Raw genomic sequence first — 22,189 nt, 5'->3', positions numbered from 1 at the left:
TAAAACGGGAATAAATAAACAACAGTTATGAGCCTCAGAAACTTCTCTGAGATCACAGATGGACGGTGAAGCCCAGGCTTGCTTTTTCTTACATGAAATGGAGGAATTAAGTTGTTTTGAGTCATCCACAAACCTGTCTGGCTGCTATGTCTGTGATGGTGGCATGTTGTCCTTCAGTGAGCTGTTGAGTCCACCTAACTAACAGTTAACTAACAGTGAGAACTGTTAGTTAAGTGACAGAGGGGTCAACACAAGGCTGCAAACCCCAACAGTTATGGGCCGCAGGGGGTCAAAGCCATGGCTGAAGTGTTTGCAGATCTGTAGGTTACATCTTAGAAAAGCTCACTGCTCACTGTGTCGTAGCGGAGGCATTTCGTCGGGCTGTTTGACTGCACGAGGTCTCAGTTTAGAGAACTCAAAGTATTGTTGAATCCGTGGTGATTAACCCAGCGAGCAGACACGGCCGGGGGCCGAACAGAGGCTGAAGCTGCTCAGCGCAGCCGCCACCGGTTCAAATCCTGACTCCAGGCTGTTTGCTGCAGGTCACCCACCTTCTTTTTAAAAAGATAAAGTTTGGTTCAGATCTGTTCAATACCTCATTGAAAAGTACGATAACGAAGGAATATCTTTGAAAAGGTAACGTTACAGTGACAAAAATGATCAGTGAAATTAGGAGCAGTAACAGATGCTCGTGGGATATCTTATGGTGACCATGGCAACAGTGGTTCCACCTCTTGTATCTGTGTCCTTAAATGCAGGAGGTCTGTTCGGGACTCTTGACTGGCGGCATGTTTACATGTTGCAGCACCACATTTAGCACCGAGGCTGCTGCATTACACGCTCAGCGCTGCATCACTCACAGAAAACCTGAGAGAAAGGTCGGCCGACTTCCCAGAGGTCACGATTTCAGGGTTTCGTTTTTGCATGCAGAGCCATGCGTTTTGGGAATTGAGTGTTTGCACTAAGAGCCTTTCAATTCTGACTTTGTGTTTGGCGCTTTTAGAGCCGTGAGACGGAGCGACGGTGATAAAAATCCATCTCAGGTCCAACAGTCGGACGGACAGACTGCAGGTTAAAAGCTGCTCTTTAAGGAAAAAAAGCAGAGAAACTTGACTGACATCCAATTTCTATAATATCTATATCGATAATGACTCTTGCTTTTCTATTTCACTGTTGGATGAATTGTCTTCTAAGGTAGCTGTTATTGCTTTTTGAAACGTGTTTTGAATTTCACATCAGTCCTCAGAGAGAACGTGGAACCTGAGAAGGCAGAATGAAGTCATTTCATTTCACAGAGGAAGCAAACAAAACGAGTCAACAGCACAGTCCACATTTATTTCCATATCCATATTTCTGTTCTGTTTGCTCCACTAGAAGCACAAAGTAACTGTTTACGAACAGTAAAGAGAAGCAAACATGCTACAGAAGCCCGACATCAGTCTGCATGTGTGACTGCTGCAGAAACTGAAATCAGAAGCAGGTTTCCATCTGTGGAATCTTATTGTTTCTTTGCAGTATCAATGCAAAAGGAAACATTGAACATTGATCTGAATTTCAGACAATTTTCCCCTTATTGGAATGCACAGATTTCAGTTTTATTGTCTTTGTTCTGACCTGCAAAATGACTTTAATTTAGTGTTTTTTGGTTTTAATTGATAACGATCCCACTGTTGAATTATCAAACAGTGACTGAACTGATTGAATTTTACGTTATTTCTTAAACTTAAACTGCTGCCCCCCCCCCCCCCCCCCTTAAACACCAGATTATTACCATGATATGTTCTTTTTATTTTACACATCTTAAAATATGAAAATGAACAATATTCTGACATTTTCCCCCCACAAACCCTCTTGCTGTGTTTGTACTTCTGCAAATAAGAACAAAGGCAACAGGATAAAAAAGAAAAAGATGGTGAAATTAAAACAATTTAACTGGGATGAACAATAAAGAAAAGCAAAGTCATAACAGGTAAATACTCTTAATGTACAGATTTATTTTTAGTCTCCACATGGGACGTTACCATCTTGAAAGAAAAAGTGAGCCAACATGCACTGAGCTTGTGATCACTGACCAATAAAAGAATGGGGTTCCAGGGTCTGCTGGTCATAGCTGGTAAAAAGTTTATTTAAAATCAAGTCGTATTGTGTGAAGAATGTTTTTCTTACCGTGTAGTATTTCCAATCAGTAATCTAGTCCTATTTGGATTAGATAATTACGTGAAAGGAGACGTTCATAAGGTGGAGCTCACTGGTCCAATTGGTTTGGTAAGATTCTTCGCTCCCCGTAAGGTTGATGGTGTTCGAAAAAGTTGAAGCATTTTTAACTGGCAGCCCTGTGAGCACAGCAGGAAGAACAAGAGATGGAAAAAGAAAAGCTGCATGCTGAGAGTGCTTTTCAACAATCAGCTGTGAGTCCTGAGGGAAATAGACACTGCCAGCACAAAAGCAGCTGCCTGTGGACACGGACACTGAAGCAGCTTTCACAGCCTGCGATTTCATTTTGGGCTCAATCGACCTCTAATGGACCAGCAGATGTTCCAGCAAGTAGCTCAACCAGAGCCACGTTGTGGGGGATGGATTAATGGGTTGACACAGCAATGCATTTTCCTGCTGTTTGCTTCATACTTTGAACCAATGCTCTCGTATAACTTTACTTTGACGTGTCAACCATGAGTATCCACGTCCAAAAACCTTTTCATTTTCTTTTAACCCGAGCTATTATCCTAAATCTAACTCGTGGTCTTAGGTCAGCTCTGCAGTTTGGATTACAGTCAGAGTGAAAGATAAACATTTAAATATAAATTTACAGTTAAACGTGGAACACTCTAAGTGAACTGCATGCAACCTTTACTTTAAAGGGATAGTTCGCCTCTTTTGACATGAAGCTGTGTGACATCCCATATTAGCAATATCATTTATGAACATTTTCTTACCCCCTGCTGCGTCCTGTGAGCCAAGTTCCAGCTGAGTTTTGGCGTTGACGAAAGTCCGGCTAGTTGGCTGGGGCCACAAAAATAAAGCGTTTTGCTACTCAAAACAATATGCGTTCAAAAGAGTAAGTCATATGCAGGGATAGAGAAAATAGCGCCAAGCGATTGTGAGGTCTGACTTTTACTCTTTTGAACGCATATTGTTTTGAGAAGCAAGACGCTTTATTTTTTAAACCCCAGCCAACTAGCCGGACTACCTTCGTCAACGCCAAAACGAGGCTGGAACTCGGCTCACAGGACGCAGCAGGGGGTAAGAAAATGTTCATAAACGATATTGCTAATATGGGATGTCATACAGTTTCATGTCAAAAGAGGCGAACTATCCCTTTAACAGTGTACTGAAGTTTAAAACCCTGTTTTATTTGGCTCAGTTTTACATCATTTAGTCTGTTGCAGTAGTTGGTTGTGGCTGTGATTATTTGCATGCACCTGGACTCTTCAGTATATGGTTTAACTTTGTCTTGCTGAAATATGCAAGGCCTTCCCTGAAAAAGCCGTCATCTGGATGGGAGCATGTGTTGTTCTGAAACCTGTTTATACCTGTCAGCATTGATGGAGCCTCTCCAGATGTGCAGGTTTCCGGTCCCCCACCCCCCATACCATCAGAGATGCAGGCTTTGGAACTGACGCTGATAACAAGTCTCATGGTGCCTCTTGTTTTTATTCCAGAGGCAGCTTCCATTCGTCTGACCACAAAACTATTTTCCACTTTCAGTCCATTCTAAATGAGCTTTGGTCCAGATCAAACCGCTGTTTTTCTGGATCATGTTCACATGTGGCTTCTTCTTTGAGCTCTAACCTGAATTTGTGGATGTTTCAGTGAGCTGTTCCTGAGCCCGAATCAGGTCTGTTTTTAATGCTGCCTGAAGATCAGAGATCCAACATCGACTTTCAGCTGCGTCTCTTGTTTTATTTTGATGGCTGCAAGTTCTCTGAATCTGTTGATGACATTATGTCCTGTAGAAGATGGAATATTCAGGAACATTATTATGAAATTGCTCTAGATTTTGGAGATATTTTTTGCAGATTGCTGACTACTTTTACTTCAGATAGAGGACTTTGCCTCCCTAAGGTGCTCTTTTTTACACCCAATCATGTTACTGACCTGTTTCAAATGAACCTGATTCGTTCCAACATGTTTCTCCAGCTGTTTCTTTTTGGCAGAGCCTACTTTTGTTGCCCGTGTCCCATCTTTTCGAGACTTATTGCAGCCATCAGATTTAAAATGAGCTAATATTGATGATCTTCTTTTTGCAAATAATTTTTACTCTTTTGAATTTACATTTTGCACGGCCCTCTAACCTTTAATCACTCTGAAATGCATTTCCTTACACTGAATTGTCCAGTTTTCAGGTGGAGTTGCAAACAAATGTTCAAACGAAGCGTTGAGGTTACGACATGAAGTCGTTGCAACACACTTAACACTGTTAAATTTAAAATTAAAATCCCTTCTGAATGTAATTGTTTCTAGTTTTGGCTGTTTAAGAGGTGCATGCACACCATATGCAACAGACTGAACAGAAGTGTCCCTCTGACAAATAGTTGATACAATACAACAAAATGTTAAAAACAGCAGTATGATTTCATTAAAATGATTTATTGAAATTATTTTGTCTCTGGCTTTCACATTCTAATGAGGGCTGCATTTTAATCTTCCTCCCCGGGGGCTTGTACTCATTATACATTCAGCGAAACACAGCAGGATGCTGGAGCTGGCCTATCAGGTCTCTCTAGCTTCTGTTTATACGAGAAATTAGAACAGAAAAGAATGATCCTTCATTTGCTCCTCAGACGGGAAATTTGCATAATTGCAGCAGCATCAGGATGGACCACATACAGAAATAAAATCTCTTAAAAATGTTTGTAGGAACTACAGTGGATCTCAAGCGGGTCAAATACATGGCGGGAGTTCTGTTGGAAAAGCATAACAAGATTTTTCACTACACCCATTCAGAAACGCCATCAGGGCAGCGGGGATGCTTGTTGGAGACTCTGTGGGTCTAATGGAGCCAACCACTTCCATATCTTTTGGGACTGCCAAACAATAAAATCATACTGGGAAGAGATCCACAAACATATTGAAAACATATTTAATGTGAATATTCCATTAGAATGTGAGACTGTGTTCTTGGGCAAAATAAATTTTGAAACATGGAACATAAAAGACAAAAAAATGTTGACTATGTTATTGGCAGCTAGTAAGAAATGTGTCACTAGGAAATGGTTAAAAGTGGAACCTCCCACCATCGAAAAATGGATTGAAATTGTTCACGAGATTTATGTTATGGAGAAGATTTCTTTTTCCCTCAATGTTGAGAAAGAAAATTTTTACAAGATCTGGACAAAGTGGACGGAGTATGTAAAACCAATCAGATCTGATTTTATCTGACTGTACTCGTGCTTTGTTTCAACCTACCCTCTTCTATTTTTTTATTTTAATTTTAATTTTTTTATTATATATATATATATATATGTATATATATATATATGTATATATGTGTAAATATTTTTATATATTTTTTTGTGTGTGCGATATATTGATTGCATATAAGGGTGCGCTCCCCAATTCTGTTGTTTTTGTTATTACTTCTACCTGAAATGATTAGGGTCCGTGGGAGAAAGATCCAGAAGGGCAGCATGGACTACATCACTCAATCCTAAAAAAATGTTTGTAGTAAGCATTCAAAGATGAGATGCGAAAATAAAAATACAAAATATATGAGCTAAATCTAAATACATCAGATATTATTTTCATTATTTATCAGAAGCGACTGCTCCTGGGATAGTCTAATGGGATTTTAGATTCACTTATATGAAAGTAAGTGGCAGGAAAAAGGTGTAAAAATGTCAAACTGTTCCTTTAACAGTGATGTTGAGACCCATGAAGTTCTAAAGTTTACATTTTTTCCTCACAGCAAGGTTTTACTGATGTTTTCCTGTCCGCTCCGAACCTTTACAGGTGAGGTTTTATGCCCTTTTTCAACAATTTGACAGTTTTATGAGGTCTTATTGAGATATATGAGACGGGCTTTGGTCAGAATACCTGTTGAATTGAGCACAGCGACCCTTGTTTGATCACTCTGCTCAGAGGGAGGAGACTGAGCACTACTTACTCCCAAACTTACACAAAAAACATCCAAAGGAACTTCTTAGGAGTTGGTGTACGTCATCTTCATTAGCTAAGCTGTTAGCGTTAGCTGCTGCTAAAGGAAAACGTAAATAAATAAATAAATCATGAGGAATTATTTCTCACACACTTCCATTTCCCTGCTCTGAAGTTCAGGCTCTGAGAGCTGGAACTGATCCCTCTTTGTGGCGCAGTTTCTTCAGTCCAGCGTTGAACTGGACCGAGTTGTTAAAACAATGAGATGAAAATGTGATGATCTTTAGCTAACTCTGCTGGAACACATATAGTTTATCCTCTGGGCTCTTATGTCCTCTGAGGCTGCTGCTAGATGGGAGATGCATGCTCCTCAGTACGGAAGCCCAGAGCGGACGTGGTACGTATAAACTTTGTTTTGATGGTTTCCTCGAGATAACGAGTTAATTTACCAATGGTTTTCGAGGCCACTTTTCCTCCCCAGTCCGCCCCCGTTTATATGTGTTTATATGTATTTCTGGTAAAGCTGTACCCATTTTTTAGCCTGACTACGTCATACTCACGATTCTAGTCAGAATGTGAGTCTGATACCGCTCAATAGAGATTTGAGTATGGGGCGTGTTTCAACCGAACCAGGAGAAAAAATGCCTCTTCGCTCAATTGGATAGACCTATAACCAATCAGAGCAACGTAGTATGTGACGTAGATTAAGCGACACACACTTGTTGTAGGAAGGACGGCAAAAACATCTTTTCTATCGATAAAAGCCTTTATCGCGTTCCTCTGTTCGTCTTTCAAAATGAATGCAATGTGGAGATCCTGTAGAACAGACTCGATGGCAGAATCTACACGCCCTAGCTCTCCAGCGGCAGCCGTGTTCAGCTCTTTAGTGACGTAGTCGGTAATGTCCCTGTTGATCATCTGTCCATCATCGTATAAAGCCCGCCCTGGCAATCTGATTGGTCCGACCAATTCTTGGTCGGGCATAATGATTTCCCAACTGAGCAGAGCCAGACCGAACTTCCCGACCAAAACTTTTATGGGCGGGGCTAAGTTCGGCTGGCACCCAGGCTACCCATTTTTACCCCCTTTCATTGAAAACTGAATAAAGTAGCCTATGAATCAAACATGGAATGTGGAGCGTTTGTGTAACAATTCTGCTGTGAAAATGCACAAAGCAAATCCCGCTGGTGTAACAAGCATTTCGTTTTGAACAAATAAAGAGTTATTTATCTCGTTATCTCGAGAAAACGATAACGGCACCTCTTGTGCATCATCCGGTTACCATGGAGACGGCCTGGTCCCCTCAGCCGGTCACTGATGAAGTTGACTATATCAGCAGGATCACTTAGGTGTAAACGCCTGTTGAGCTGCAGTCGAGCCGGCCGTCTCCTTAAATGAAGCGGGCTGATATGAAAGTTATCTCTACAAGACAAACAAACACATAAACATAAACAGGGGCGGACAGGGGAGAAAAAGAGGCCTCGAAAACCATCGCTAAATGAACTCGTTATCTCGAGAAAACCATCAAAAAAAAGTTTATACGTACCACGTCCGCTCTGGGCTTCCGTACCTTAGTGCGGCTGACAGCAGAACATTTCCTCCAGAAGCTGGCTTCATCCGTCCGGCAGGGTGAAAGTGAGTGGGCGGGGCTTAGAGGTGGACTGAATTTAAGTAGTGACGTACTTTTTTAAATGAAAATTGGAACGGTTCGTTAAATTAGAAACTGTGAAAACAAAGAGGGAACTGATTTAAAAAATGTGTTTTGGGGTGTTTAACACTTTCTGGTGACTTCACACACCTTAATGCTCCAAGGAACAGAAAAAAAACGTCATGTTTCTATTAATAACACCGTTTGTCTGCTGAAACGGTTTAAGGGTTTCTCTGCCCAGGCCTTGCTCCCCACAGGGCTGTTTATGTTTTCTGTGTTCAAAATCACATGATGCAGTGCAAAAAGCACCTTAAAATAGAAGGAATGGCACTTCTCTGCAGGCCAACATGGCGAGTTTAAAGCGTAGCCTCAAATTGATAAATACAATACAGCACAACCAACAGATTCCTGGTTGGAATGCAGATATTTATTCTCCAGGTCATCATCGCTCTCTTTCTCTAACTTCAGGTTTGTCTCCCAGGCACCTGGTGTGAATATAACGTGTGCTCATACTCAGAGGTGGGTAGTAACGAGTTACATTTACTTGAGTAAGTTTTTGAAAAAATTATACTTCTAGGAGTATAATTAGGCTACAATGAGCCGGTTACTTTTCTTCTTACCTCTTTGGTATTCTACGCCTCGTTATTTTTATCCCCCCGCGTACGCCTCATTTTAATGTTTTATTCTGACAGAGAGAGAGACTTCCGCCAAAGGCTCTACCACCTGACTGTGTTCAACCAATCAGACGCAGCCGTGCAGTCTGGTCACGTGACCATACTCAATCTCAGCGGCGGGACAGGTTAGCTTTAGCATTAGCAGTCGTAGCAAACAAACAAAGAATGAAAATGTTTACCTAAAAATTTGTTTTTGTTTTTCCCCCGTGGATAGGCGAACGTTTCTTTTTTTAGATTACATATGGGTTAAACATTCCCTAATTATCTTTTATCAAAGTTCTTGAATTTACCTGGATTATTTTAATTTATTTTATTTTAATTAATTTTAACTTACTTTATTGTTTGGATGAACTCTAATTTCCTTAAAGATGATTATTTAGTATTGTTGTCTGTCTGATTGAATGCTTGTGTTAACAAATAAATCAGACGTTACTCAGTACTTGAGTAGTTTTTTCAGCAAGCACTTTTTAACTCTTACTCAAGTAATTATTTGGACTACTTTTTACTTTTACTTGAGTCATATTGTTCTGAAGTAACGGTACTTTTACTTGAGTACAATTTTGGGCTACTCTACCCACCTCTGCTCATACTTAGAAAGTTCCTGACCTTTGACCCTCAGGCGTGTGCTCGAGTCTGTGGGTTCCTGAACCGGCACGGTTTGAAATTCACCGAGTTTCCCAGTCAGCTGCAGACCTGCTGGCGTAGTAACTCATCAGGTCTCAAACTGCTTAATAATTCTTGGAGCGTGCGCCTGCGTGTATGTGCACACAATTTAAATCAAGCATTTTGCAGCAGTGTCGGGAATGTGCGGCTTAAAAGTGCACGTCAGCAAGTCAAGGATCAGAAATAATTCAGTGAAACAAAGATGCAGAACGAGTGTAAACAGTCGAGTATCTGATACTCATCACGTAGCATCGGTATCTCACACCTACATCTGCAATAACTGCCTGGGCCGCAGCAGGAAGGACTCATGAGTTATTGATAATACAAGCAGCAGAAATCCTTACGCAGCAGCTGGTTTGCATTTTCTCAGGTGTTCAAAAGCTGTTTGCTCCATGAACTAAAGAGAGAAACTCACTTTTCTTTTTTAAAATGCAGAAAAATGTCACCAACAGCAGAAATGTCCACCACTTGTTACAGAGTTAAGTGCCTGGATTTGTACAGCGGAAAATATGATGAATTAATTCTGTTTCTTAGCGACTGCAGCGCAGAATGCAGCAGATTAGACTTTAATAGGCACACACTCTGCAGCAGGAACTTTGTTCTTCAGCAGAGAGCTTCTTGGTAGAATCAGGTCCGTTGTAAACAGGCTTCAGAGGAAAAATTAAGTGGAGTTCTCTTCTTTTTTTGGCTTCTGTGTCACAATAAACCAGGCAATGTGCTGTTGATCCCTATGGTGCCCTTCATGATTTTGACGCCCTTGTTTCCTGTTTTTCTTTTTTGCCAGTGTATTTAGTCTATTTTTAAAATATTATGGTCTGCATATTACTTTTATCTGTCATATTTTACTATCTTAATCTGTTTTTACCTTACGTGCCCAGAGGGACTACAGGTGGAAATTAGCAAATGTTGCTACAACCTGGCACAAGGCATCTCTTCTTTCACGATTAATACTTTTGTGCATTGTCCCCGTTTTAAATAAATAAATAAATGACAGAATTACACTCTTCTATACGAGGGGTCTACAGTGTGTGGGTCGTGGTTCAGCTGTCTGAAAGTCTCAGGATCCAACGCATGAATGGTTGCGAAACCGCCGGAAGAAGAGAGTCGAGCAGTTTAAGTGCTTTGAGGATGACAACTGAAGCCGCCTCCTCTGTTTCTCCAGTTTAACAAAGATGGCTTCTTTGACTCCTCTCTCCAACCAGCTGTCTTCTGTGTCCAGAATGTGGACATTACTGTCCTCGGAACACTGTCCCTTATGTAGATATAAGTGCACCGCTGGGCCTGAACATCTGGCTCTCCCGTGTTGTGCCGTGTGCTTGTGGAGCCGTTCCTTTGTCCTTTAAATTGCCTAATCTGCAGCATCAAGCTGTAAATTAGGCATTACGGTTGTTTTGAAAAGTAATTACATTTCAACTATAGCCAATTTCAGCCAACCCTATCTGAAGAGGTACAATGCTACTTGTAGACACAGCAGGTTTGTATAGTTGAAGAGAAACAAAGCTAACACATCTCACACATAAAATTAAACAAGCTGAGCCGAACTTACCTTCAACTTTTCTGTGGATCCCAGTAGGCTGAATGCGGCCAGTTTCTTCTGCAAGGTAGCTGGGTCACGATGAAGTGCTGCCTCAGCCAATCAGAGTGGCGTTGACCGATTCAAATGTTAACGGTTGTGTTCCAAACGCCCCCGCAAATTTGGAACAAACCACACCAAGGGGGCGTGGTAGAGAAAAAAACAACAGTCGAACTTCTGTTCAGGTAAAACTAGCAGTTTTTTTTGTGGAATAAGAGTGGGTTTGCCCAGCCCACAGTAAACCCACTTTTACCCTTAGCTGGCCCATATGGGCATGTTTGCTGGGTAGGTGATCACACCCAAAACTGGCCCAAATATGTTTCAACAAAGGTGGGCCAAGTGTGTTTCTTTATATGTGGGCCACTTTAGGCTGGATTAGGGCCGGATTTGTTTTGTGATATTTGGCCCAAATGTAGCATTTACTACATGGGCCAGTTTAGGCTCACATCTGTTTTGTCTGGACCAGAAGAATGCCTACAGTACCTCAGTAGAAAGTGATCTCCTACGAATAGTTAACAGCTCACTGGCATCAGGCATTTTTCCCAAGTCACTAAAGACAGCTGCCATTAAGCCACTCCTAAAGAAGAGAACTCTAGATGCCTCTATGATGAACAACTACAGACCTGTCTCTAACCTCTCTTTTATATCCAAGATTATTGAGAAAGTTGTATTTAACCAGCTCAACGACTTTCTGAATGAAAGTGGAAGTCTTGATAAGTTTCAATCAGGCTTCAGACGTCATCACAGCACTGAAACAGCTCTGGTCAAAGTGTTAAACGACATTAGGTTGAATACTGATTCTGGTAATGTTTCAGTCCTGGTTCTGTTGGACCTCAGCGCTGCGTTTGATACTGTAGATCACAGAATCCTGTTGCACTGGCTGGAAAACTGGGTTGGACTTTCTGGAGCGGTCCTTAACTGGTTCAGGTCCTACTTAGAAGGCCGGAGTTATTTTGTTACTATTGGCAGCTATGAATCTGAGCGAGTGGCCATGACTTGTGGAGTCCCCCAGGGGTCAATTCTTGGACCTCTTCTGTTTCACTTGTATATGCTCCCTTTGGGTCACATATTGCAGAACTTTAACATCAATTATCACAGTTATGCAGACGATACACAACTTTATGTGTCTCTGTCACCGGACGACTGCAGCCCAGCTGATGTACTGTGTCAGTGTCTTGAGGAAGTAAACACCAGGATGAGAGAGAATTTTCTACAATTAAATGAAGACAAAACTGAGATCATTCTGTTTGGGAGCAAAGAGAAGAGGGTCAGCGTTGGTACATATCTTGAGACTCGGGACCTTATAATCACTGACCAAGTTCGTAACCTGGGAGTGTTGATAGACTCAGATCTGACTTTCAGCAGCCACATCAAAGCTGTCACCAAGGCAGCTTTTTACCACCTCAGAAACATCAACAGAATTAAAGGTTTCCTCTCCCAAAAAGACCAGGAGAAACTCATCCATGCATTCATCTCCAGTAGACTCAATTACTGTAATGCTCTTTTAACTGGACTTCCCAAAAAGAGCATTAAACATCTGCAGCTCATCCAGAACGCTGCTGCTGGAGTTTTAACCCGGACTAAGAGATCTGAACACATCACACCAGTTTTAAAATCTTTACACTGGCTTCCAGTCAGTCATAGAATAGATTTTAAAAGCCTGCTGATGGTTTACAAATCCCAGAATAGTTTAGGCCCAAAATACATCTGTGATATGTTCAGAGAATATAAACCCAGCAGAGCTCTTAGATCTAAGGACTCAGGTCAGCTGGTCCAGTCCAGAGTCCAGACTAAACATGGAGAAGCAGCATTTAGCTGTTATGCTGCAAATAAGTGGAACAAACTGCCAGTGGAGATTAAACTTTCACCAAATGTAGACATTTTTAAATCCAGGTTAAAAACATTTCTTTTCTCATGTGTCTATGCATGAAATATCTTTTAACTTATCTAGACTGTTGCCTGATTTTAAATTCATTTAAATGATTTTATTTGTTTCTCTTTATATTATTTTATGTATTTTTAATGCTTCTTCCACTCCCTGCTGCAATGCTTTTATTTTATGTAAAGCACTTTGAACTGTTTGTACATGAAATGTGCTATACAAATAAATTTGATTTGATTTGATTTACAGTGCCGGATCGTTGCCTCGAGTGGCCCACATCCGCATGCTATCTGGGTTGGGTGAACCGGGGGTTATAAAGGTTGGCCATAGTACCTGATATCGTGGGTATTTCTCTGTTAATGGCACCTTTTCATGCATGTATCTACTTTGTGCTTTGGAATTGAATCTGACGTGTCTGAAAGTCGTGATTTCTTCCTTTTCTTCATCACCTGTTGCTCTGCTTTCCTTAACCATCTTACAGTGACATTAGTGTAGCTTTGGAGCTACTACCCCATGTTAAAACTCCTTCTTTGGTGTCTTGGCACAGAAAAGTGCCGGAGAAGTTCATTGAAGCATCTCAGGGCCGGTTCTAAAAGCAGGGTAATCCACACAGGCCTTCAGATTACTCCTTTAACGACTCGCTGGTCTGAAATACCAAGATTTAACAAAAAAAAACAAATGAGCCGCGGTTGCTTCAGTTGACCAACTCGAGGTTCAGCAACATTTTGTGTCTGAAAACTGAAGTCAGCTGGAATAATTGGAATTACTCAGTTTTTTTTCTTCTAAAATGGCCCCAGCATGTTCATCGGGCTCGCGTTATAAATGAGTGATTTAGGGAGCATGATAACATCACTTTCACACATATTGGCCACCTCAGAGGAACGGTGAGGAGGACGTCGACGGGCTTTTTCAGTGTTGCACGTTGAGTCTTTGACTAATATTCAAACTAAATGTTAACCGTCCAATTTCACAGAAAATCACACGTTGTATTCTGCTGCAATCAATAAATCTTTTTGCTTGAAATCTCTTTTCTTTCTGCTTCCCACTCAGTTCGACTCTTTGTCTCACTATCGCTATCGATCTCCCTGCCGTCCTGCCCACTCCAGCTGACCCTCTTCCATTTTCTTCTTTTACTCCTCCACATTCTCCTGTGTTGGCTCTCTCCACAGTTTCTGTCCCTCTTCTCTCTTAATTTCCGTAAATGTTTCTCCCTCCATTTTTTCTTTCTTCCCTAAACCCTCTCCAATCCCCTCCTTTGTCCTTTTTTAGCAGCGCTTCTGTCAGCATCGTCTCCCTGTCTTTCAGATCCTCGCTGCCCTTTTCCACGCCTTCCCTTCCCTGTAGTTGTATTTTACAAGGTTAAGTTATGATTTGTTGAAGTAAACGTCTTGTAGGCGTCCTTGGGGAGCACCCTGCTGCTCTGTTGTGCTTTCAACCCAAAGTAAAATGTTAATCTGTTTGCCAGACTTTGACACATATGAAACTTTGTGACAAAGATTAAAAGACGTAAGGAAATAAGGTCAATGTCACACAGAAAAGGTGCATTTGTCTTTGGACTTTATTCATGTACATGCCAGTATGTTTGAAAGCATTTCACATTTGTTGAGGAGCATGCAGATTTCTCATGTCATCCCATTTCTGCAGATTTTAAATTCTGCATCTTAAATTCCTTTGAACTCTCTCTGCCCTCCTGCAGGCGGTCGGCAGGGAAAGATGCCGGTGACGGCCCTCGAGGCGTTTGACCTGGAGATGAAGAGCTGGACACGCTACCCCTGCATCCCCAGCCGGAGGGCTTTCTGCTGCTGCGCCACGGATGAGCGAAGCCTCTTCAGCCTGGGGGGTCTCCAGCAGCCGGGGCCGCATAACTTCTACTCCAGACCTCACTTTGTCAGCACGATGGAGGAATACGATCTGGATCAAGGTAGGTGTCGATTTAACTGGACAGTAGATATTTAGACTGTGAATACACTGAGGTATGAGGGCCTCGTTTACAATGTAGCGGAGAAAAAAAGCACAATAAAACAAACCAAAAATTATTATTAAAAGGATTCGATCGAGAAACTCTGCAATTAAACCAGTTGTGATGAGTAACTATGAATTAAAGAAAGGAAAATATGAATAACTAGAAAGCTGCAAGCAGCTGTGTGCGGGACCGAGATGTGCGTACGTTGGGGCACGCGCTGGACGTCGTCGTTGCGTAGCTCTGCCCACACGCACGATACCCTCTGCGTACGTACGAGCACATAATAACCCCAATGTGGAGGGGTATTTGAAAAATTCTAGGGGGCGCCACTGAGCCATTTTGATCCACCCACACACGATACCCTTTACATACATAAGAGGTCATCAGGATGGACGTGTGTGCCAAGTTTCATGACTTTGCGATGATGATAAGGCTTTCAAATTACAAACGCCATCACATGATTTTCACCGCCTGGCCACATTCAGAGTTTGGAAAGATTTTTCAATGAATTTTTTCCCCCCATGTCTTAAGAGTAACTTGGCCAAGTTTGAAGCCTGTACCATTAAATCTGTAGGACGAGTTCGATCATATTCAAGGCATGGAATCAGGCAAAAATGGCACCAAAACACACTTTCCATCCAAAATGGCCGCCTTTCTGTGGACGTGGGACCATGGCGGCAAGAGACTTTTTTGTGCGTCTGGGCATGATGAATGAGTGTACCGAATTTCGTAGTCCTACGCGAAACAAAGCCCAATGCGGGGATCATTTTTAAGAATCCTAGGTGGCGCTACAGAGTCAATGAGCGACTCCCAAAAATATAAAGTTTAGATTCTTTCATGTCGTCGACTGGCAGGTGGTGCTCGAATTTCAAGAGTTTTCGAGCACCTTTTGCAAAGAATAAGAATATAGAAAAAGAAACCTTACAGATACAATAGGGTCCTTGCAGTTTCACTGCTCAGTCCCTAATTAGTCAAAATACAACTGAAATCAAATCAAATCAAATTAAATTTATTTGTATAACACATTTCATGTACAAACAGTTCAAAGTGCTTTGCATAAAATAAAAGCATTGCAGCAGGGAGTGGAAGAAGCATTAAAAATACATAAAAGAGTATAAAGAGAAACAATTTAAAAACAAGCAACAGTCTAGATAAATTAAAAGATATCGTGCAGATTTCATGCATAGACACATGAGAACAGAAATGTTTTTAACCTGGATTTAAAAATGTCTCCATTTGGTGAAAGTTTAATCTCCACTGGCAGTTTGTTTCACTTGTTTGCAGCATAACAGCTAAATGCTGCTTCTCCATGTTTAGTCTGGACTCTGGACTGGACCAGCTGACCTGAGTCCTTGGATCTAAGAGCTCTGCTGGGTTTATATTCTCTGAACAGATCAGATGTAAACCATCAGCAGGCCTTTAAAATCTATTCTGTGACAGAAATGTCCAAATAATAGAAATGAATCAAGTTTCAAATGATTCCAGTCTGAGAGTAAAGTTACAATTCATGCCTGTGTGACATAATGTCATCATTATGTCACACAGGACCCCCCGTTGGTCCCCCGGCAGTTAAGTTGGAAGACGTGTTGTTTTTTTTTTAATCACAGCATGCTGGGTGGAAAAAGGTGTCGTATCGTTGTCCGCTGTTGGTTAATCACGACATTCATCCTCAGTCTGGTTCTTCCATGGCATCCATGCAACTACCTGTTCTGTTCTGGTTGACATGTTGACGGGGCTCTCTGTCAGAATCGAGTGAAATGGTGGCTCAGACTCGGCTTTCACCCGTTTACTTGAGGATGTTGCAGGCAGAGTTGAGATGCACTTCACTCTGACGCTACTGTATTTAGCCTAGATCTGATCTGCATGCTTAAAAATGACTGGAGGTGAATAGAAACTCATCGTTGTGCCCTGTGTTTAGTGTGAAACCTGCTAACTTTAACTTTACAGTATCTACATCTCAGCTGCAGGGTGGTGTTGCTGCTCCAGTGTTCATTTTTGGATTCTAATCGTATTCCAGCAGTGCTGATCTAAATTATGATGCAAAATGTCACGCGATATTAATAGAACTGCTATTGACAATCCTTATTAAAAAAGTATATTTACATGGATATGAGCTTTACACTGAATATCTTTGTTTACGTGATAAATATCTGTTACTGAGCACTGAGAGCTGTTAGAAATAGAGACTACTGTAAGGTTTAGAATATCATAAACACACAATCACAGCTCATTCACTCACAGTAGTTTGCTACTGCTAGTTTTGTGCAACATGGCAGAATATTTATCAGATTTTGACGACGTGGACGATGACTTTGGCTTTTGGCTACTTCTCCTACTACTTCCACTGCTCCAACTAACTTTAACTTTTTTTAAGTTCCCGGATGCATACTGGATTCTCTGAAATGTTGGGTATGCATCATGAGTTACTACTCATACTCAAACTACCCAAGATGCAACGTAACTTGACGTCGCCGATCGTCATTTCCTGTCAAAATGGCAGTTACAAGCTAGCTACAACGAGGGTAGGTTTACTTCCTGTTTTCATATCAAAAGCACCAATTGTATCGTAATGGCTTTCCCTATGATAAAAGGCAACGGGTATTTTATTTTGTGAAAACAACCGGAAGTGCGTTACTCACTGCGGCTAGCTTTAGTAGCGCCGAATTCGTGGGAACAAAATGGTAAATAGCCGGTATTTTGTCAGATTTTCAACATGTTGGGGATCTAAAAAATGAAAATGTTTCAAATGTTGCTAAAGTTTACAGAGTTTAGAGCTTAAGTGAAATCAGCTTCAGGCGAAATACATTGTGGGTAAACGCTCTGCATACTGTCTGACCGATGAGTATGCAGTATGCGGTTTTTAACACAGCCAGTGTGTGTTACTGAAAGTCTGTTGCACGTAGAATGCTAGAATGATGTCATTCGCCTGAAAATGTTTCAAATGTTGCTAAAGTTTACAGAGTTTATAGCTTAAGCGAATCAGTTTCAGGCCGGCTTATTTCGGCTCGGGCAGGAGCGAAATGCATTGTGGGTAAACGCTCTGAATACTGTCTGATCGATAAGTATGTTGTAGGCGGTTTCACAGCCTTTGAGTACGATGGAGTGAATGAGCTGTGCTGCTGCGGCGCGTATCGATGACGTCATCCCAGTTGACGCGTGTGTAGAAAGCCCCCGATAACAACAACACGGCAGCTCTGAGCTAAAAGTGAAATAGTACATGTAAGAGCAGATCTATGTTAATTGTTTTGTCAGATTGTGATTGGCGGGTCAGCTTATATATTGCTTGTATCTTTGGGGGCTCGTCAGGTGTTTCCGGAATAAACAGTTTTTGACCGCTGTGCAGCATCACTTTGTGCTCCATGCGGATGTAACCATGAGACATGTGATATAGAGCATGAGAGGCAAAATAAATGTTGTTTGCGTCAAAACTCAAACACAACATGATTCTTATTCATCCGTCATGGTATGGTCCAAGCGCGTCAGCTAGGTTTTAATATCGAAATACCTCAGTGGCTTAAAGCATTGGCTTAGCTTCTACAGTACGCGTTCATTCATTGGTCTTAAAGTGTTGGTGAAATAAAGACAGATAATGCCTTATTTAGAGGCTGTATTGTCTCTGCCCTGTTCTCTCCCGTTATATGGATATACGGGATCTCCAGTGATCTAAATATCTTCCGAAGGACGCCAACTTTCACCAAACTGAGTAAATGAAGGTATTTTATGCCAGAAATAAGATCCAGGTTTAAAAAAAGTGAACTTCCCCTTTAAATAACTCAGGCAGTCTGTTGTTAGTTCCTGAGAAAAGTCTCCTTCTAAGCATCCCGATGTGGTCGATTTGATTTGTGTTGAATACAAACCTGGAACACTGATCTGTTCGCTGCTCACAGTCCAACTCGTATATGGAGAGAATATCAAAGCTGCTGCTGATAAAATATTCTTTATCAGTGAATGAATCCAGCAAACGCTCCCGTCACCGGACGTTTTGCTGACACGTTGTGGATTCCTTGAAATGTGGCTACATAAAACATAACTGAAGGAAAGCATGTGAAGAATGCTGGGAATAAATCCTCTCCTGGTGGAGATGAAGCCGACACCTCTGCGTTTAAATCTTTTTCTGGCTTTAACCCTCCACACGAGTCATATCATAAAAAAAATTTAGCCTATATTATTATTTTATACTTTTGTGCTTGGAGCACATCTTCTCCAGATCCCATTTTCAGCAGCATGAAAACAGGTGAAAGTGCCTCCCTCCTGCATGGCGTTAGGCTGTAATTATGTCTATTATTAACTAAATGAGACTTTTGATGTTCTGCAGGTTTTGCATCGTCTCTTTGATAGAGGAGAATCGTGTCCCTGATAGATTTTAAGTCAATCTAAAGGGATTATTATTATAATTACCGTTTCACCTTTATGTAACTCAGCAAGTGGGCTGAATTCCTCCAGAAGTCTCCTGAGTGACGGCACGAAGCAGCTACATTTACAGGGGAGGAAAAAAACTACAATTCTTAATCAAACATTGTATCTACAGTGAGTCTATGGAAGTGTCTTATCTCAGTAAATAACTCCTCATCCCCACACGAAGGCAGATTTGTTTGCCAGGTGGCTCAAACAATGCTGCCAGATAACTCCGAAGAGACCTTTTTACAGTTGACATTTCAGCCCTGAGACATAAGGAAGCGTTTGGTTGTCAGATGATATCTTATTGATTCAAAAGGGGAAACTGGCTTGAGAAAAGACTGAGAAATAATTCAGGAGTTTTAGCATTCTGCTTGTGCAGATCAGTGAAATATCTCTATTATCCCACACGTTCTTCTTCTCTTTGCTTTAGCACCGACGCGGTCTTTAAATCCTCTGCCAGCAGCAGTGGTCGTGATGTCTTTGGAAGCAGTTTACTCCCTTTGAATACGTGAAATCTTCATTATTTCTCTCCTAAAGTCCCGAGTCGCAGCAGCCTGGATCTTTAAAGTTAAGAGCAAACTACTGAACAGCAAAACAAGTCAAATAACTGTTTTAATTACTTTAGTAGGGAAGTCGAGATAAAGGCCGGATTAATGAGAAGCTGGAAGTGGCCTCTGACGTCCTCACATGATGAAAAAGCCAATCCGGTTGTGGTTTAATTTGGATGCAGGTGCTGCATTTATTACTGCCAAAGTGAAGCAGCTCCCTGTGTGTTAAAAGCTGACACAAAGTCTGTTATAGTTGATAATGATCCAGAGATTTATGGTGACAGTAAATGCACCGTGTGTGAGCACACTGGAAGGTTGGTAATCTTTATTTTTTTTAATTTACCGCCAACATGAATCCTGCGAGGGGGGGAAAGATGAAGCATTGATGCCTTTTGTTACTATGACCACAGTTATTTGCTCAGCACTGCTTCCTGAGTGACAAAATTACAGATTGTTGCATCAAACAAAGGTTTAGTTCACCACGGTTAAAGGGGAAGTTCGGTTTCTTAAAACCTGGACCTTATTTCTGGCATAAAATATGTTCATATAACAGGAGAGAACAGGGCAGAGACAATACAGCCTCTAAATAAGGCATTATCTGTCTTTATTTTACCGATACTTTAAGACGAATGAATGAATGAACGCGTACTATTGCACTGTTAGTTCAGAGCTGCCGTGTTGTTGTTAACCGGGGGCTCCAGATATTTGAGTGCAGCTCTTTATTTTAGATTTTCTAAATGTGTACATCGGTAGCATCAGAGACTGAATCCCTCCTGTCTGCCAGAGCTCAGGAGTTGTGTACAGCCTCGAAACAGGATGATTCATAGTCGTAGACAGATGGATGAATATGTGGCCATAGTTCAAAGCTCTCAGCAGTGAATCGTGATCTGATTCTGCTTGACTGACATTTAGAGTAGGAGAGCGAAAAGTCTGAACTGGAAGAAAAAAAAGCTTCACTGAACAGATTTTTATGTTGATTTTTAAACAAAAATCACTCAGATGTGTAGCTGTATCCTTTAAAATAAAAGAAAATGTCCCTTTTTTTTTATTAAATGAATGGATTAAACCTTAAAAAAAGGTATTGTTAGGAAGCCTCCTCTGGGAACACATGAAGGATATGTGGAAGTTAGACAAAGCAAACGCCTACACGTGGTAAAAAACAAACCAAAAAAAAACAGATGCTGAAGAGACTCTCAACCCACTACCCAAGCCCTCGGTCTCACCCGACTCCAGTAAAACGCTTCGTTTGAAAGTCTGTAACACAAACACAAGGCTGCTGTACACAGACACCAGGTCATCAGGATCAGTCTCAGCTTGCGTTTGGAAAACCTTAAAATATATTAAAGAAAAAGATCATCTGGATTATTGGAAAATGTAGAATCCGGCAAATTTGGAACTTGACCATAGTTTAAACCACTTTAAAAGTCCTCCATCTGACACCTCATCCTGACTGAAAGCGAGCGAGCAAAACTGACGCGATACGACAACGAAATTTCGCGAGGGCGTCCTGATATGTAGCGTGACAATTTTGTCGGGAGTGATTCTGTTGGTTCAGAAAGTTCTCACTTGAAACAGCGAGTTCTCTGGCTCCCTTCGGTTCAGATCTTTGTGGTACGGCTGTTTGGGGTCATAAACCATCGGGTGCTGTTCCACGGTAAAGATCAGCTTCTCCTCGTCCATTATTCCCTGAGTGATGCTAACCTGTTGCTAACTAGCTCGTCAACAGGAGGCAGCGTGTTCATTTCAACCAATTAGAAGTGTTTAGGGGCGGGACGCCGCTGCGAAATGTCGTCCCATTAGACACAGCGCGGGCGATTTTATAAGGGGTCGGCGTCATCGCTGGACAGAGCGACATCGCTCGCGGCCTGTCAGGACAGGCTGATAGAAAAGTAGCATTCTAATCACTTTGTAAAGTCTTTGACACGCTGCTAAGCGATGGCGGCGACTCTCGCGGGGGAGCTTGTGGCACAGCGTCTTCTGTCTCCAAAGTCCCAGCTAACACAAAGTCTCAAGTCTCACGCATCGAGCGTGACAGTCACGCTTTTCGGTCTTTTGTCACGCACTCCCACCGCCGCACATTCTAACAATGAAAAAAAATTAGATACATTTCTCTGGCGCGCCGCTGGCGCTATGGAAACGGAAGCAAACAAGCACGTCTCCCATGAGTCTGAGCAGAGCAGTTATTAATAACAACACTAATAATAATATTATTAATGAAAGACCCCCATTCCTGCGACCCGTCAAACCGGCCCGCCGAACTGGGGGGGGTCACGCTTACTCTTGCCTGCATTCAAAACTTGAGAGCCCTGTAACGTAAAAAAAAAAAAAGCTTCCAGGTCCTGTTGATTGTAATGATGCTAGCGACATGCTTTATGAATAATTTCCATCTGATGTTTACATTTAGTTGATGAGGACTGCAAGAGTGAGGCAGGCCTCAGAGGCAGGGAAAAGTAAAATGAGAGAGGAGAAAAAAGATAAAATGTTGGTGCATACTTGAAATTAAAGTGTTACTGTAACCAAAGCCATTTGTACTATTTTTAACTGGATGAGAATCGATAAGAGAATCAAATCGATATCGATAATGGAACCAGAATTTCTAAATTCTTAACAATTCCCATCCCTTGTTGTGGATTTGCCCGTTTTATACATTCAAGAAACACAGGTCAGCATTAATATGTTGAGTCAAACAATAAACAGCCGTTGCTCTGCTTTGGTCTCCACCTCCTATTCCTAAAGAAAGTATCTCC

The 22,189-nt window shown here is 41.6% G+C and overlaps 1 protein-coding gene across 1 annotated transcript in view; it reads left to right on the top strand.

Annotated features, from left to right (window-relative positions):
- klhdc8b (kelch domain containing 8B) overlaps positions 1–22,189 on the top strand; it is a 162,854-nt gene that overhangs the window by 98,086 nt on the left and 42,579 nt on the right. The window contains exon 3 of the mRNA XM_075476150.1: positions 14,230–14,454. Coding sequence (XP_075332265.1) covers positions 14,230–14,454 — 225 coding nt within the window. The remainder of the gene's footprint in view (positions 1–14,229; positions 14,455–22,189) is intronic.

This window comes from Odontesthes bonariensis, chromosome 10 (assembly GCF_027942865.1).
Source record: "Odontesthes bonariensis isolate fOdoBon6 chromosome 10, fOdoBon6.hap1, whole genome shotgun sequence".
Lineage (NCBI taxonomy): Eukaryota > Metazoa > Chordata > Actinopteri > Atheriniformes > Atherinopsidae > Odontesthes > Odontesthes bonariensis.
This window is presented reverse-complemented; position numbering and strand designations above follow the sequence as displayed.